This window comes from Leucoraja erinacea, chromosome 16 (assembly GCF_028641065.1).
Source record: "Leucoraja erinacea ecotype New England chromosome 16, Leri_hhj_1, whole genome shotgun sequence".
Taxonomy (NCBI): domain Eukaryota; kingdom Metazoa; phylum Chordata; class Chondrichthyes; order Rajiformes; family Rajidae; genus Leucoraja; species Leucoraja erinaceus.
The window spans coordinates 40,627,835-40,644,571 of NC_073392.1; the positions used below are offsets into that span (position 1 = coordinate 40,627,835).

Sequence of the window (16,737 nt, forward strand, 5' to 3'; positions counted from 1 at the left end):
TTATGTGAAGGGGGGGGGGGTTGAAGGGGTAAACTTTAATTCTTAGTCCCCTACCTGGTCGGAGAGGCGGGGAGCGGTCAATGCCTTACCGGGTCGCCGTGCAGTAAGCTCCGCAGCGCTGTGGCCGCCAACTCCCAGCTGGGGCTGCGGGCGGCGCCAGTTGTAGCTCCGATCCCGGCAACTCTACCCCTGGCTGCGAGGCTCCGCAAATGTTGGAAGTCGGCTGCGTCGCAGCGCTGGGATACCAGCGGAAAGCGGGCAATGCCGGGTCGCTGTGCGGTAAGCTCCAGGGCGCTGAGGCCGCCTTCTCCCAACGTTCGCGGAGCTGGGGGCTGGGGGCTGCGGGTGGCGCTGGATTTGGAGCGCCGCGCAGCCAGGGGTGGAGTTGCCGGGGTCGGAGCTACAACCGGCGCCGCCCGCGGCCGGACGGAGCCCCCAGCTCCGTGAGGTTGGGAGTCGCCGACCAGGTAGGGGACTAACAATTAAAGTTTACCCCTTCACCCACCCACCCCACCACATAAAATCCCTCCAAACTAACTGACTAACATTTATGCAATGATTTACAATGATTCCCCGGTCTCCGGGGAGGAGGCAGCCGCTCCAGACTTTTCAAACCGCCCGCGCTACCTACCTAATCTACGCTAAAAATCTTCCATTCGGAAATCCGAAAATGTCCGAAATCCGACAAGTGTCTGGTCCCAAGGCTTTCGGATAAAAGGTTGTGCACCTGTAGTTCAGCACTGCTCTGGTTGTGGGAGGATGGTTCAGTTGCCTGATCACAGCTGGGAAGAAACTGTCCCAGAATCTGGAGGTGTGCGTTTTCACACCTATACCGTTTGCCTGATGGCAGAGGGAAGAAGAGGGAGTGACCGGGGTGCGACTCGTCCTTGATTATGTTGTTGGCCTTGCCGAGGCAGCACACACTGCTGGCAAAAATGGCGGGTCTTTGGAAAGGAGTGCTTTCTGAATCTTTATATAGGTCAACGAATATAGTAACGATTGAAAAATAGCTAGTGCCTTGAATGTTCAGAAACCTACTTAACGTATTGTCTTACCTGTAGCAGTTGTTGTGATAGGGATTGTAGCTTCCTAATGCAGTTAGACATCCAAGGCAGATTGCATAAGAGAAGAAAATCTGGGTGCCAGCATCCAGCCAGACCTGGGAAAAGAGAGACAAGTTGTCAGCCATCTTCAGTAATAGACATTCAATTTCATCACCTGAAAATACTTGCAAGAAAGATCATCATCAGCGATATTGCTCGGCTATAATAAGGTATTAAGCTGCAATGGAATGAAAGCAGCAGAGAGCCGCTGGACCCCAAAAGCAAAATGAGTAGGAAGGAAGTGCAGATGCTGGTTAAACCGAAGATAGACACAAAAAGCTGGAGTAACTCAGTGGGTTGGACAGCATCTCTGGACAAGAGGAATAGGTGACGTTTTAGGTCGAAAATGGAATAGGTGATATTTCGGCTCAAAAGGTCTCCTATCCCTATCCCTTCTCTCCAAAGATGCTGTCTGACCTGCTGAGTTACCCCAGCTTACTGTGTCTATCCCCACAAGCAAAGTTTAGGCTCTGCAACCCATCAGCCATCGCCACATTCCTGTCCAGGCAGACTGCAGGCAGCCTCGGGCTGTGTCATTGTCCACCACAACTGGTGTGTTTCTGGGGAATCTCAGCCAGCAACAAGTTAACGAAGCCCGTGAGTTAATATAAACTGAGCATCATTTCCGAGGCAGCAAAGCTGATGTCCTATGCACTCACCCACAGTTCCACTCCAAAATGTTGTATAACATGACAAATAAAAATAACACCTTCAGATAAAAGACAACAATTAGTAATGATGCTATTTGATGATGACATAAAACATGTTGAGTTTGCTTCTCTTGCTCATCTTAGTTTCTGACATCATTGCATTACAGATCTATCAACCTCTGATACTGATTTTTCACACATTGATTGCAGTGATTGCACAATTATAAACAGAGAAACATAGAAACATAGAAAATCGGTGCAGGCGTAGGCCATTCGGCCCTTCAAGCCTGCACCGCCATTCAATATGATCATGGCTGATCATCCAAAAGATAAAGATGAATAATGCCCTTTGAGTCGTTACTCTGAATTACCCCTCTTGTCTAAGGCGAAGCTGGTTCAGAAGAGAGCCATGCTTTGCAATGGCTACTATTCCATGGACATTAAAAGACATCTATCTATCCATCCATCCATCCATATCTATCCATCTATCTATCTATCTATCTATCTATCTATCTATCTATCTATCTATCTATATATAAAACTCTGTGCCTGACGTCCGGCTGCCTTTCTGCCTTTTGATTTGTTCCATCGTGTGATGTCACAATGCCCAATGCTCGCAGATGTCCAATCACAATGCCCAATGCTCCCAGATGTCCAATCGGAATGGATCCATTTACATGTACGGCTGCCGGCTGCATTTCTTCCTTTGATTCATTGCAACGCCGAATCCAGACGCACAATCGCCGAGATCTTTTCCATTTCGGTAGAGATTTCACTTTTCTTTCTAAGTATCCGCTCCTCATTACATTTCGTCGTGTTTAAGTACACGTTTTTAATCAAATCCTTCTCCCCCTCCCCTACCCCCCAGTATTTCAAAAATAAACTGGCTTCTCACCCATAGAAGCAGCCATTTCGGTAGACATTTCACTTTTCATTCCAACTATCCACTCCTCATTAGATTTCGTTATGTTTATGTCCACATTTTTCATTAAATCCTTCTCCCCCCCCTCACTCATTTTGTCGCCTTCTGCTGGCCAGCGACCATAACGGCTGCTAGCGCCCGCATCTCGCCTCAAAGACGCCATTTAAAACCAGCCGCACTGCTCATTCCTGAGCCGCTTGAGTTGGGGGGGCTCCCGTGGGGGCTACGGGTAGGGAACGGTTGCGTTGGGGGAGCAGACCCAGGTCTGCCCTTGGTCTAGTACCATATAAAAATACTGAACTTAAAAGAAATGTGAACTGAGAAATGATGGATCCAAAAAGGGCAATTCATTCTGTTCTCTCCACAGACAATGTACAATTTGATGTCTGCAATTTTTTTAAGAGGTAATAAATTTCTCTTTGTGATGCCAATGTGTAAGTAATTCTCCAAAATATAATACATAGGTAAGAAAATCATTGATCGGTTTTGATACATGTGACAATAACATACTCTTGACTCTTGCAAGGGTAATGATGGTAGCTGTACCAAGGTCTCAACAAAGCTACCACCAATCTTTATATGTTTACTTACTCTTAGAGCCCTGTGTTTTTCCAATCTAACCTCTTCATGCTAGGAATAGAGGGCAGAGCTCCAGGATAAGGGGTCAGCCATTTAGGATGATTGAGGAGACGTGAATTCATGCGAAAGGCAGTGAATCGTTTGAACTCACAGCCCCGCAGAGCCGTGCGTACAGCCACAGCATTTATTCAAGACTCCCTGTGCAGCTATATTCTAAAAAAAATAAACATTATGTTTGCTATTTAGAATTTGCTTATGAAGTCAAAAGTTGTACATAATTGATGTTCAAATTTAACTATTCGTTAAATCTTAATATTTTCTGTATTACTGTTGTTAGACTTGATTGGGTCTATTATAAAGTTATATATAATCCTACTAAATCTATTCCTCTTTCTTATTTTGTCATCTAGTATTATTTGTATTATTTCCATGCACTGGTATCTATTAATGTATACATGTTATTGCAGAACGTATTCCTGTTAACACTGATATGTCCTACACTATCTGATTATATGGCCAGATCCTCTATGACATAATTCTTTTGAATTTATGAAGTAATTTAATCTGTACTGTGAATTCCATTCTCCTCTGCTCATTCTTCCAGTAGCTGAACTGTACATATATATAGGAAACTTGAATTCATGTGAAAGGCAGTGAAATTTTTGAACTCCCAGCCCCACAGAGCTGTGCGTGCAGTCACAGCATTTATTCAAGAATATAACTGTGCAGTTATATTCTTAAAAATTAATTTAACATTATAGTATATATATATATATAACATATTAAATATATATATAACATATTTATATGTGTGTTATGTGTGTATGTGTGTATATATATAATATATATATATATATATATATATATATATTTGTGTGTGTGAATATTATATTGTGTATATAGATATATTATATTGTGTATATAGATATATATATAGATATATATGTTGCAAAACATACTTGGCTAATAAAGTATGATTATGATTATTAGATATATATACATACACAAACACACACACATATACACACACATACCATTATATATACACACAATTAGATACATATATATATCTATTATATTACTAAATCTCTGTTCTTGACCACTTTTGGCCTTCTGTACTGCGATTTCCAAGAGAACGCTGCCACCTACGGCCGTCATTTTTGGCCACCTCGCTCAGAGCCCCCCTCCGCCACATGTGTGCTGAGGATTTTTCCCGTCGATGAAAAGTTACAGAGATATTAATGTTTTTACACAATTCCCCATTCTCTCTGCTGCCCCTGCTGGAGAGAGGGGGAGTGACTATAAAACCAGGAAGTGGTGTGCCTCAATCAGTCTCTGCAAGTGGTGTTGTTCAATCACTCTGCAACATGGAGGGCACTCTGGGCTCTGAATGACACTCAACAAATTTCTTCACACCTGTGAGTAAGTACCCTTAATGTGGTTTGAAAATATAATATGGTTAGTTTGAAATAAAAAAGCACTGCCTGCAAATGGTTGTTTGGGGGTTTGGGTTCCTCTCTCTCCCCACTTCTCTCTCTCTCCCCTATCCCTCTCTCTTTTTCTCTCTCCCCACCTGCCTCTTTCCCTTTCTCTCTCTCTCTCTCCCACCTGTCTCTTTCCCTTTCTCTCTCTCTCTCCCCCTCTCCCCTCACCTCCCCGTCTCCCTCTACCCCCCTCCCCTCTCCCTCCCCTCCCCCCCCCACCCCCCCTCCATCTCCCGCCCCTCCCTCCCCCCCCCCCTCCCTCTCTCCTCTCCCCCCTTTCCTCCTCCCCTCTCTCTCCCCCCCCCCTCACCTCCCTCCCTCCCCCTCTCACTCTCTTCCTCCCTCCCCCTCTCCCTCTCCCCCCCTCCCTCCCTCCCTTTCCCCCTCCTCCCCCCCTCCCCCTCTCCCCCCCCCCCTCCCCCCCCCCCCCCCCCCCCCCCCCTCCCCTCCCCCCCCCTCCCCCCCCACCCCCCTCCCCCCCCCCCACCCTCCCCCTCTCTCCTCCCCCCTCTCTCCCCACCTCCCCCCTCTCTCCCCCCCCCCCTCCCCCCCCCTCCCTCTCTCCTCCCCCCTCTCCCTCCCCCTCTCTCCCCCCTCCTCTCTCTCCCTCCCCCCCTCTCTCTCCCCCCCTCTCTCTCTCTCCCCCCCTCTCTCTCTCTCCTCTCCCTCCCTCCCTCTCTCTCTCCTCCCTCTCTCTCTCTCTCCCTCTCTCTCTCTCTCGCCCCCTCCCTCTCTCTCTCCCCCTCTCTCTCTCTCCTCTTCTCCCCCCCCCCCCCCCCCCCCCCTCCCCTAAACCCCCCCCTCCACACCCCCCTACCCTCTTCCCTCCCTCCTCCCTCCCCGCTTCCCACCCTCTCAGCACCCCCCCTCTCTCTCCCCCTAACTTTCATCCTCTCTCTCCTCCTCCCCCACCTTTCTCCCCTCACCCACCCTTCCTCTTCTCCTCCTCTCCACCCCCTCTCCCTCATTCCCCTGTCTCTGTGACTCTGTCTGCCCCTTCTCTATCTGCCCTCACTCTCATCCCCCGCCCCCCTCCCCCCCTCTCTAGATGTGACTGCAAGTTGGGGGCTATGCGTCAGTAGATACGGTGGTTATGGGGTAAAAGGAGCAAATTAATAATATTAATAAAATATTAAGAGGGGTAATTAGCGTGAGTGCGGGGGGGGGGGGGGATAGTTAGTGTGTGTGATGCCGCCTTCCCCCCCCACAACCGCACGTTGGGGGAACAGACAAATGCAGACCCTTTAGGTCTGTTCCCCCAACGTGCGGTGCCCCAACGACCCAAGTGAGGAAGGGTGTCTACCCGAAATGTCACCCATTCCTACTCTCCAGAGATGCTGCCTGTCCCATTGAGTTACTCCAGCATTTCTAGCGTGTGTGTGTGTGTGTGTGTGTGTGTGTGTGTGTGTGTGTGTGTGTGTGTGTGTGTGTGTAAGTAAATGTAAGTGTCCATCGAGTTCATGTTAAGTCCACCCGAAACATCACCCACTCCTTCTCTCCACAGATGTTATTCCAGCATTATATGTCTATCATCTCGGCTATGTTCAATTACCTGCTCACACGAGTTTGATGTTAACCTGCTTTTGCTTCTACTTCCTCCACATTCGAGACAATTTAGAGGCCAATTGACCTACTAATCTGTGCGTCTTTGGAATGTGGGAGGAAACCGGAGCACCATGAGGAAACATGTTTGTGTATGATCCACAACAACATACATGGTGAAACATTAGTCTTTATTCCATAAAAACATTCAAATTGCCAGCCTTGCATTCCCAGCTCGGCGTGGCTTTTGAGAGCTGGATGACCTTGTTAGTGTAGTGCCGTGTAGTACCGTTATACCATGTAGTGGGTGGCATGCACATATGTGTGGTGGTGATTATAAATGGCATAGATTAATAAGTGTTAATATACATCCTTCCTCTTAAAAAGCAAAGCATATCTAGAGTGGTTAGTGGAGTACATATTGTAAAACACCAGTATAAAATGTGTGCATTATTATTTTATTTGTACATACTTGTATATATGTGAGCACATAAAACAAAACGGATCATGCACAGTTCAAGTACAGCCGGTGAATGTTCCAACCAGCGGCTTTGGCTTGCAGACACGACCTGCACGTGTATGGTAGTACCCCTGGTGTACCTCATCCTTCTCTGAGGAAGCAAGTCCTCTTATCGGGTGAACGCGGAGGAGAAGACACCGGTGGAGAGGGGGCACCGGGGAAGGCAGGGATGGCGCTGGCATCGATAGAGGAGTCGCTGGAATCACATTCGCGGAGCGTGAAGGTAAACCGACAGGCTGGTCAGGGTAAGGACGGGAAGATGCTGGATCCTGAACCAGAAGGAGGTGTTGGCGGGTGCGTCGGTAGATGCCGTTGTCAACACTGACCAGGTATGAGCGTGGCTCCGCGGTTGTTCCCAGAACGACACTGAGGCAGTCATAGCTTCTAAGCGACTGTAAGCGGACAACCTGTCCCTTGTTAAGCAGTTGAAGCGGAGAGCTGGTTTTAGGGCCTGTCCCACTTGGGCGTCATTTGCGGGTCACGCAGGTGAGGATCCCAAAATCCTGGGGCATGCGCACTACCACGCGTCACTGCCTACGTCACCACGCCTCACCATGCGCATGTAATGCATGCAATGCGCACGTAATGCATGTGTCATGACGCATGCGTCGTGATACATAAATGATGTCACGTAAATGACGCGCAAATTATGCCCATGTGGGACAGGCCCATTTATCATAGTATTTTCTTTGTATATCGTGGCGGTGTTGGAGCTGGGACTGGATTGCCGATGGTGCACGAACTTGTGGTTCTAGCAGTTGCTTGGCCATTGGCAGGGTGGAGCAGGTTCACCGTGACATGAGTCGTTTGGCCGAAGATCCCAAGAGAGGGTCGTGGACAATGTTTCGTAGGTTGAGTGGGTCGAGGTAGACATCAGAGCCGGCCCAGTGTGAGCGTTCCATTAGTTCTTTTACACTTCTTACCGCGTGCACGGCCAGGTCATTGGACTGTGGGTACTCAGGGCTGCTGGTGGTGTGGTGAAAGTCCCAGCGTTTCGTGAAATCCTTGAAGAGCTGACTGGAGAATTGAGTTCCATTGTCTGAGAGTATCTTAAGGGGTGCTCCGTGGACAGAAAAGTGGCGAGTGAGATTTTGAATGACCATGGCTGAGGACGGGATACTGAGCAGGTCGATTTCGAACCCATCCTGAGTAGGAGTCATCTAGAACCAGGTATTGTTTGCCTGGGTCACCGCGCTGGAACTCCGGTGAGCTGAAGACCGCCGATGAAACATCACAGAGCTGCGGAGCTGTGGTGCGGCCAGCCGCGGGCGCGCGGTGCTGAACTTAAATCCATGTGCAGTTTAAACCATTTAATATAAAATTGGTATACTTCAAATCTTGACCACCATGGGCGCCGGGGAGATGGCCGCCCTGCCGGCAGTTTGTTCATTTTTCCATTCTTTTTGTTATTTTTTAGTGTATTAAAAGTATCTTTGAATGTTCCTGAGTTTATGTGGAGGAGGGGGGAGGGGATCGAGTGAAACTTTTTTTTCAAGTTCCTACCTTGCCGGAGATGTGATTATTTTTCGGATCACATTCTCCGGGCTCTGCGGCCTACCATCGCTGGAGCTGGAAGCGTCCTCGGACTGTCGTGAGCCCCGATGGACTTCACATCGGAGCGGATCACTTGCCTGGGATCGCTCCCACCGCGGACTTTACCATCAAGAGCTCGCTGTCCCGGGTGAGGCCGAGTCGGGAAGCTCCAATGCCCCAGAAGGTTCGACCAGTCCTGACTCGAGGTTTGATCGTCCAGCGCGGGGGAGCTGACATCCCCTCGGTGCAGGAGTGGATCACCTCGACGCGGAGGGCCCGAACGCCGCCGGCTACGGGGGTCAAGATCGTCTCGTCAACGGGGGCTCAAGGCCCACGACCGAGGAAGAACAAAGGGAAGAGATTTGAACTTTATTTCGCCTTTCATCACAGTGAGGATTGTGTAGGAGTCACTGTGGTGGATGTTCATGTTAAAATGTGTTTTTGAGTCTGTGCTTTCACTTGTATGACTGACCTGGCCAATGAAATTCCTTGTATGTTGCAAAACATACTTGGCGAATAAAGTGTGATTCTGATTCTGATCTTTTAGAATCCATGTAGATATTTTTTAAATCTGTTGAGCTATCTATATTACTACATCTCTGATCTTGACCGCTTTTGGCCCACTGTGCTGCGATTTCGGACAACGCCGCCACCTACGGCCATCATTTTTGGCCACCTCGCTCAGAGGCCCTCTCCGCCTTACGGGTGCAGAGGATTTTTCCCATCGATGAAAAATCAGAGAGATATCAATGTTTTTTTTTAATTCGCCATTCCCTCTGCTGCCCCTGCTGGAGGGAGGGTGAGGGACTATAAAACCAGGAAGTGGTGTGCCTCACTTAGTCTCTGCAAGATGGATGAAGCCGAGGGTCAGGTCTCACTGAGCTCTGAATAACACTGAACAAGTTTGAAGTAAAAAGGCAGTGCCTGCAAATGGTGGCTTGGGAGCTTTGGCTTGAAGTTGAAAGACACTACTTACTGCAAATGGTGGCTTGGGAGCTTTGGTTTAAAGTTGAAAGGCACTACTTACTGCAAATGGTGGCTTGGGAGCTTTGGCTTGAAGTTGAAAGGCACTACTTACTGCAAATGGTGGCGGGTGATTTGGTTTGAAGTTGAAAGGCACTTCTTACTGCAAATGGTGGCTTGGGTGCTTTGGCTTGAAGAAAGGCACCACTTACTGCAAATGGTGGCATGAAGTTGAAAGGCACTACTTACTGCAAATAGTGGATTGTGTGCTTTGCTTGAAGTTGAAAGGCGCTACTTACTGCAAATGATGGCTTGGGTGCTTTGGCATGAAGTTGAATTGCACTATTTACTACAAATGATGGTTTGGGAGTTTTGGCTTGAAGTTAAAAAAAAAATCACCATTCTCTCTGCTGCACCTGCTGGAGGGAGGGGGAGGGACTATAAAACCAGGAAGTGGTGTACCTCACTCAGTCTCTGCAAGATGCATGAAGCCAAGGGTCACGTCTCTATGAGCTCTGAATAACACTGAACACATGTCTACACTACTGTGAGTACCCTTAATGTGGTTTGACGATGAAAATATGGTTTGTTTGAAGTAAATAGTGGCTTGGGTGCTTTGGCTTGAAGGTAAAAGGCACTACTGCAAATGCACTTACTTCCTGTTTGCGCTGTATATTGATTTAAGATAAAATGCTACCACTTACGGCTGTGATTTTTGGCCATCTTACTCAGTCCCCCCCCCCCCCCCCTCCGCTGAGCAGGTGCAGAGAATTCTTCCCATCAATGAAAAATAAAAGTGTTATTAGTGTTTAAAAAATGTTGAGAATCTCTCTCCTGTCAATAACACCCTGAAGGCCACACCTTTTCTGGTGGGAGGGGGAAGGGTTATAAAACCCGGAAGTGTGGGTGTGGCTCAGTCACTACATGATGGGGGAGGAAGAGGTCATGACTCTGTCTGAGCTGTGAATCAACTGAATGTCTACTGAACTGTGAGTTTGGTGTTTTGTGTGGTTTTATGTGGTTTCACCCTGCATGAAATGGTATGAATTTGGTGGCCTTGGACCCTGCTTGAAGTGGAATGAAACTGCACTTGAATTTGGCGGCCTTGCACCCTGCTGAAAGTGGTATGAAACTGCACTTAAATTTGGTGGCCATGGATCCAGCTTGAAGTGGTATGAAACTGCACTTGAATTCGGTGGCCTTGCACCCTGCTTGAAGTGGTTGGAAACTGCACTTGGATCTGGTGGCCTTGCACCCTGCTTGACATGGAATTTCAAGGAATAGTCATGAGTCAACTGCCAACCCACCAGCCGCGAGTTAGCTGCCAGCGGATCAGGCTTGAGGGACTGAGCTGCCACCCCAAGAACCCATACCAGCATTCCAGAAAGCCCCCCCCCCCCCCCCCCCCCCCCCCCCCCCACTAGCCACCAATATTGGAATTGGTGGAGAGGTGGAATATTGCGTCGGCGGACCAGCCCTCCCGTGTGAACATGGGACCCAACGGGTCCCACTTAGTCTAGTTTATATTATAATCTAAGTGAAAAACTCAAACATTTTATGTGACCAATTTACAAAAGTATTACTTAAAGGTACACTCAGATGTGATGATGTGATGCATGTACAAATCCAGATGTAATTTTAGGATACCACAAACCAAAAGTATGACATAGCAACACAGTTCCACTCTGGATTCTGGGATCCGATATTCTAGATACTAAAATCCAAATAGACAATAGAATAGACAATAGGTGCAAGAGCAGGCCATTCAGCCCGTTGAGCCAGCATCGCCATTCACAGCATCGTCATGACTGATCATCCACAATCAGTACCCCGTTCCTGCCTCTCCCCATATCCCCTGACTCCGCTATCTTTAAGAGCTCTAACTCCCTCTTGAAAAAATCCAGAGAATTGGCCTCCACTGCTTTCAGAGGCAGAGAATTCCACAGATTCGCAACCCTCTGTGTGAAAAAGGTTTTTCCTCATCTCCGATCTAAATGGCTTACTCCTTATTCTTATACTGCAGCCCCTGGTTCTGGACTTCCCCCACGTCAGGATGTTTCCTGCCTCTAGCGTGTCCAAACCCTTAATAACCTTACATGTTTCAAAAGATATCCTCTCATCCTTCTAAATTCCAGAGTGTACAAGTCCAGCCGCTCCATTCTCTCAGCATATGACAGTCCCGCCATCCCGGGAATTAACCTTGTGAACCTACGCTGCACTCCTTCAATAGCAAGAATGTCCTTCCTCAAAATTGGAGACCAAAACTGCGCATAATACTCTAGGTGTGGTCTCACTCACTAGGGCCCTGTACAACTGCAGAAGGACCGCTTTGCTCCTTTACTCAACTCGTCTTGTTATCGGAGGTCAACATGCCGTTCTCTTTCTTCACTGCCTGCTGTAGGCAAAGTTTCGGGCCAAAACCCTTCTTCTTGCTTACTTTCAGTGACTGATGAACAAGGACACCCCCCCAGATCTCATTGTACTTCCCCTTTTCCCAACTTGAAACCATTAAAGATTAAGCTATCTACAGAATGGTCGTGTAAAATTGTGTAAAGATTTCAATACTCAAAAAAATCTTCAGCATTCCACCACTTTCCTAGTAGAATAATGCACATTTAATGTTTTCTGATTATCCCCTCACAAGTCCAGTTGATTAATTTTGCATGATTTATTGCGTCTGAAACTAATTAATAAAAATGCCAATATGCCTACTCAACCACCAAACTATCTGTATTAATCTATATTTGCATTATGTAGGGTGACTGAATCCGATATTGATTCTTTGTTCACTCATGAAAATTGATGTGAATATAGTGCATGTTTTTCTTGGATGTACTTCTAATAATTAAAACACTGGGATGTCGGCCGTGCATACCACAAATGCCGCTGAGTGACTAGGGAACCACACAAATTGTGCATCAAAGTGTCCTGACCACAGGCTGTCGGCCTTTCAAGCAATTTTACACTCCTTCCAATAACAGCTTGTGAAATAAACTGACCATACTAAAGTAGCCCACTATAATGTTACAATATTGAGGTCTTTCATTTCTTTATATCTTTCACTGTCAGTGAAAGATAAAAATGAATAAAAGAATGTGAAGGTAACTTAGAAACAAAAAAAGAATATTCATTGTGGCTTCTAAGAAAATTAATAATCAGCCGTAAACTGCAGAATGTACTAAACGGATGGGAAAGGATGCCTTCCAGCTGAGATGCAACACAGGAACAGAAACCCAGGGTATGGCATTGATGGAAACCTTGCAGTTGAGAAAAGCCAAAGGTCAGACATAGACTTAACTCCACATTATATTGCTTAGCGGTTGATATCTAATCATTAATATGCATGCTCTGCAGGGAGAAGAGACAGCTGGTGTTGCAGATGTTGAAATCCGAGCATGCAGCAGTGGTTAGAATTAATTACAGGTCACGTGTGTATCATCACTTTTTTCTATGGCAACACCAGTGCTATTTCAAATATCAGGTTTATGTTTGGTTCTGTTTCATTGCCAACACTTCCTCTCTTATAAATAGCTGCAAGTAAACAGCATCTACTTGTTATAATTAGTGTGACAAGCACAATAGTGAGGCAGACCAGATGGACTGACATGCATTCCAATGCATGGGAAAGGGCTTCCTACACTCAGATCGCATCTAGCCTCTTCACAGCCCACAGAATCTGCAGCGCCTTCGTCATCACTGAAGGAACATATTCCGTTAATTAAAGATGCAAAATAGTTGCGGATATTGTTAGGTTGATGAAGTGAGGAGATTTAGGTCAATATCAAGCCAGTTTTGATACAGATATTATGCAACAAAACGGAAAATAATGAAGGCAGACATTGCGGCATTAACTGGAATGCTGCTATTAACCTGTTTACGTTGTCACACTGAGGCCTGAATGTTTCTGTTCATAACACGGCACTGTTATCAAAAGGCATCTTCAATGAGATACATGCATGCATTTTCCTTCTAATAAAACCACTGTACTAATACAAATTATTGTACAATATGTAACTTTCAACAAGGGTTTATATTTGATTCATTTCCATTGAAGGTTTCGCCCCTATGGGAATAGAAATGCTATCTACCAAGCCTGATAGCTTGTTCCATCCTTAGACCTCTCCGTGGTAACTCTTTGGAGTCTTCATTGGGTTTGAAAAATAAGTTAATGAATGCTCACACTTAGACTTAAAACTCAAAGAAAGTATTATGAGTAATACTGAATTCATAGAACATAGAACAGTACAGCACAGGAACGTCTGAAGAAGGGTCTCGACCCGAAACATCTGCCATTCCTTCTCTCCAGAGATGCTGCCCGTCCTGCTGAGTTACTCCAGCTTTTTGTGTCTATCTACAGCACAGGGCCAGGCCCTTTGGTCCACGTACAGGATGTCTTGGAATAGGATGAACTGATCTCATCTGCTTGCACATGATCCACATGGCTCTATTCCTAGTATTTCCATGTGCCTATCTAAAAGCCTGTTAAACACCACTATGGTGTCTGCCCCCACAGCCACCACCACCACGGCAATGCATTCCAGGCCCCTACCACCCTGTGTGTAAAAGATCGACCCGCACTGCTCCATTAAACTGTCCCCCTCCTCACCTTACAGCTACACCCTCTAGTGTGAGACGATTCCACTCTGGGGAAAATGGTTCTGACTGTCTACCCTAAAGGAGACCACATAGTCGACCATCGATCACCCGTTCGCATTAGTTCTATCTTATTCCACTTTCGCATCCACTCTCTACACACTAGGGGTCAACTTACAGGGGCCGATTAATCTACAAATCCGCACGTCCTTGGGATGTGGGAGAAAAGCGGAGCACCCGGAGGAACCCCGTGCAATAGCTGGGAGAACGTGCAAACTCCTCACAAACAGCACTGGAGGTCAGGATTGAACTTGGGTCTCAAACGCTGAGAGACAGTAGCTCAAACGTAGTGGAGGCCAGTTCATTGGCTATATTTAAGAGGGAGTTAGATGTGGCCCTTGTGGCTAAAGGGATCGGGGGGTATGGAGATAAAGCAGGTACGGGATACTGAGCCGAATGATCAGCCATGATCATATTGAATGGCGGTGCAGGCTCGAAGGGCCGAATGGCCTACTCCTGCACATATTTTCTATATTTCTACCATCTGCCCCAGGGTGTCGCAATAAATTAATGAAAAAGCAATATTTCACTATTTTGAGAAATAGGATTTCTTATATAAGCTCCATTACAACAATTACACCTTGATACTTGCTTTCATTTTCTAGTTTGGAATGAGAGAACACTAAATCTGACCAGAAAGAATAGTTTTCTAGAGGAAAATGTGGCATAACATTCTGCTGCTACTTGCAATGTTAATTGATATCGCCAGATCGAAATAAAACAATGTTCAGTTTATTCAATGTAGCTCCAGAGACGAGGGAACAGCAGTCTTTTCTTCAAGGAGGCTTTAGGCGATTGTTATTCAAGCATGCACCTAACACGACAACAAACAGATCACACCAAGGATCATGAGACAAGAAAACAAACTACAGGAAGTGGCACTGTCATTCACAGAAAAGTTTGCCCCCCTTTACGATAATTCTTTGCTTTGCAATGAATCTCATCTTGGTTGGTGTGACGTGATGCTTCACTAGTACAGACTGACAGCAAGGAAACATTTCTATACTCCATTTATCTCAATGAAAAAAATGGCACAAGGTTTAAACAGTGATATATGTCACAACTATTTCATCCATCAGCGAGCACTCATTACTTGGACAAAGTGCTATTACAGGGTCGGAAGGAACTGCAGATGCTGGTTTAAACCGAAGATAGACACAAAAAGCTGGAGTAACTCAGCAGGGCAGGCAGCATCTCTGGAGGGAAGGAATGGGTGACGTTTCGGGTCGAGACCCTTCCTCAGACCAGTTAGGGAAAAGGTGTTATTATAATATGATTGCAACCGCCATGTTTCCAGCATTGCTAACCAGTTCTGTAAATCATAGCAAAGCCATGTAATTGGCTAAAATAATGCTTCAAAAAAATATTCCCGATCCACAAGTGCTTATTGTGTTAAACATATTCAAAAATATTGAGCCCCTTTGCTGTTTAGCATTGAAAATGAAGGTGATCCATAATTATCGGGCTACCTTTACAATCGTTGACACAAGAAACATCAGATGCTGGAAGCTTAAGCAAAATGATGCGCAACAAGAGACCAGTCAAAGCTGATTTACTGCGCACGACTTGGGTACAGATTTTATATTCTTAGCAGATAAGATTACACGGTGGTGCAGCGGTAGAGTTGCTGCCTTACAGTGCTTACAGCGCCAGAGACCTGGGTTTGATCTTGGATTTGATTATGGGTGCTGTCTGTACGGAGTTTGTACGTTCTCCCTGTGTCCTCGTGGATTTTCTCTGAGATCTTTCATTTCCTCCCACCCTCCAAAGACGGGAAAGTTTGTGGTTTTAAATGTAGACTTAAATGGAAACGCCCCTAGTGTGCGTGTGGATAATGTTAATGTGCGGGGATCGCTGGCCGGTACGGACTTGGTGGGCTGAATGGCCTGTTTCCGCATTGTATCTCTAAAACTAAAACAAACAAAAAATCACACAGTAAGTTGATTAATAGCAAAATTAGGCCTTGATTACAGAATAGAATAATTATCCACAAGTCTAACTTTATTGACAAGAGATACAACTTCCTGTTACACTGACGAGTGCACGCTATAACATAATCTACAAAGTTCCTGAAACTTGGGTATCGTCACCTGCTGCATTCCATGTCTCTACTGTGTCTCCACATGTCTCTATAGAGATGTGGTTCCCTATCACATTCGCTCACCAATATCCCTATTTACTAGTTATTAGCCCTATTCTTTCCCCTACGACAGAAAGGTTTTATAGGAACCTGAGGGGTGACCAGGTATGGAACGAGCCGCCGGAGAAGGCAAGTACTTTCACAAAGTTTAAGAAGCATTTAGACAGGTAAATGGATCGGACAGGTTTAGAGGGACTATGGGCAAGTGTGATTAGTGTGGATGGGCTATGTTGGTCAGTGTGGGTACGTTGGGCTGAAATGGCTGTTTCCACGCTGTATGAATCTATGACTCTAAAAGTCACAGGTGTGGGTGGGACAAAGCCTAGCAAGTGGGAGGAAGGAACTGCAGGTGCAGGTTTGAACTGAAGATAGACACACAATGCTGGAGTAACTCAGCGGGACAGGCAGCATCTCTGGAGAGAAGGAATGGGTGACCTTTCGGTTCGAGACCCTTCTTCAGACCTCCAGTGACTCCAGCATCTTGCGTCTATCCCAGCAAGTGGTAGGTGGATACTGCTGAGGGGGGTTTGATGAGCTGTCGGGTGGAATAAGTCGGTCAATCCATACCAACCTCGCCTGCTTTGATTCTCAGCTCTCTTTTCCACCTCTCTCCTCCCATTATTTCAGTCTGATGAAGGGTTCTGATGT

The 16,737-nt window shown here is 46.4% G+C and overlaps 1 protein-coding gene across 1 annotated transcript in view; it reads right to left on the bottom strand.

The window, feature by feature from the left end:
* slc6a11b (solute carrier family 6 member 11b) overlaps positions 1–16,737 on the bottom strand; it is a 187,162-nt gene that overhangs the window by 60,256 nt on the left and 110,169 nt on the right. Inside the window, exon 8 of the mRNA XM_055648238.1 lies at positions 1,056–1,159. Coding sequence (XP_055504213.1) covers positions 1,056–1,159 — 104 coding nt within the window. The remainder of the gene's footprint in view (positions 1–1,055; positions 1,160–16,737) is intronic.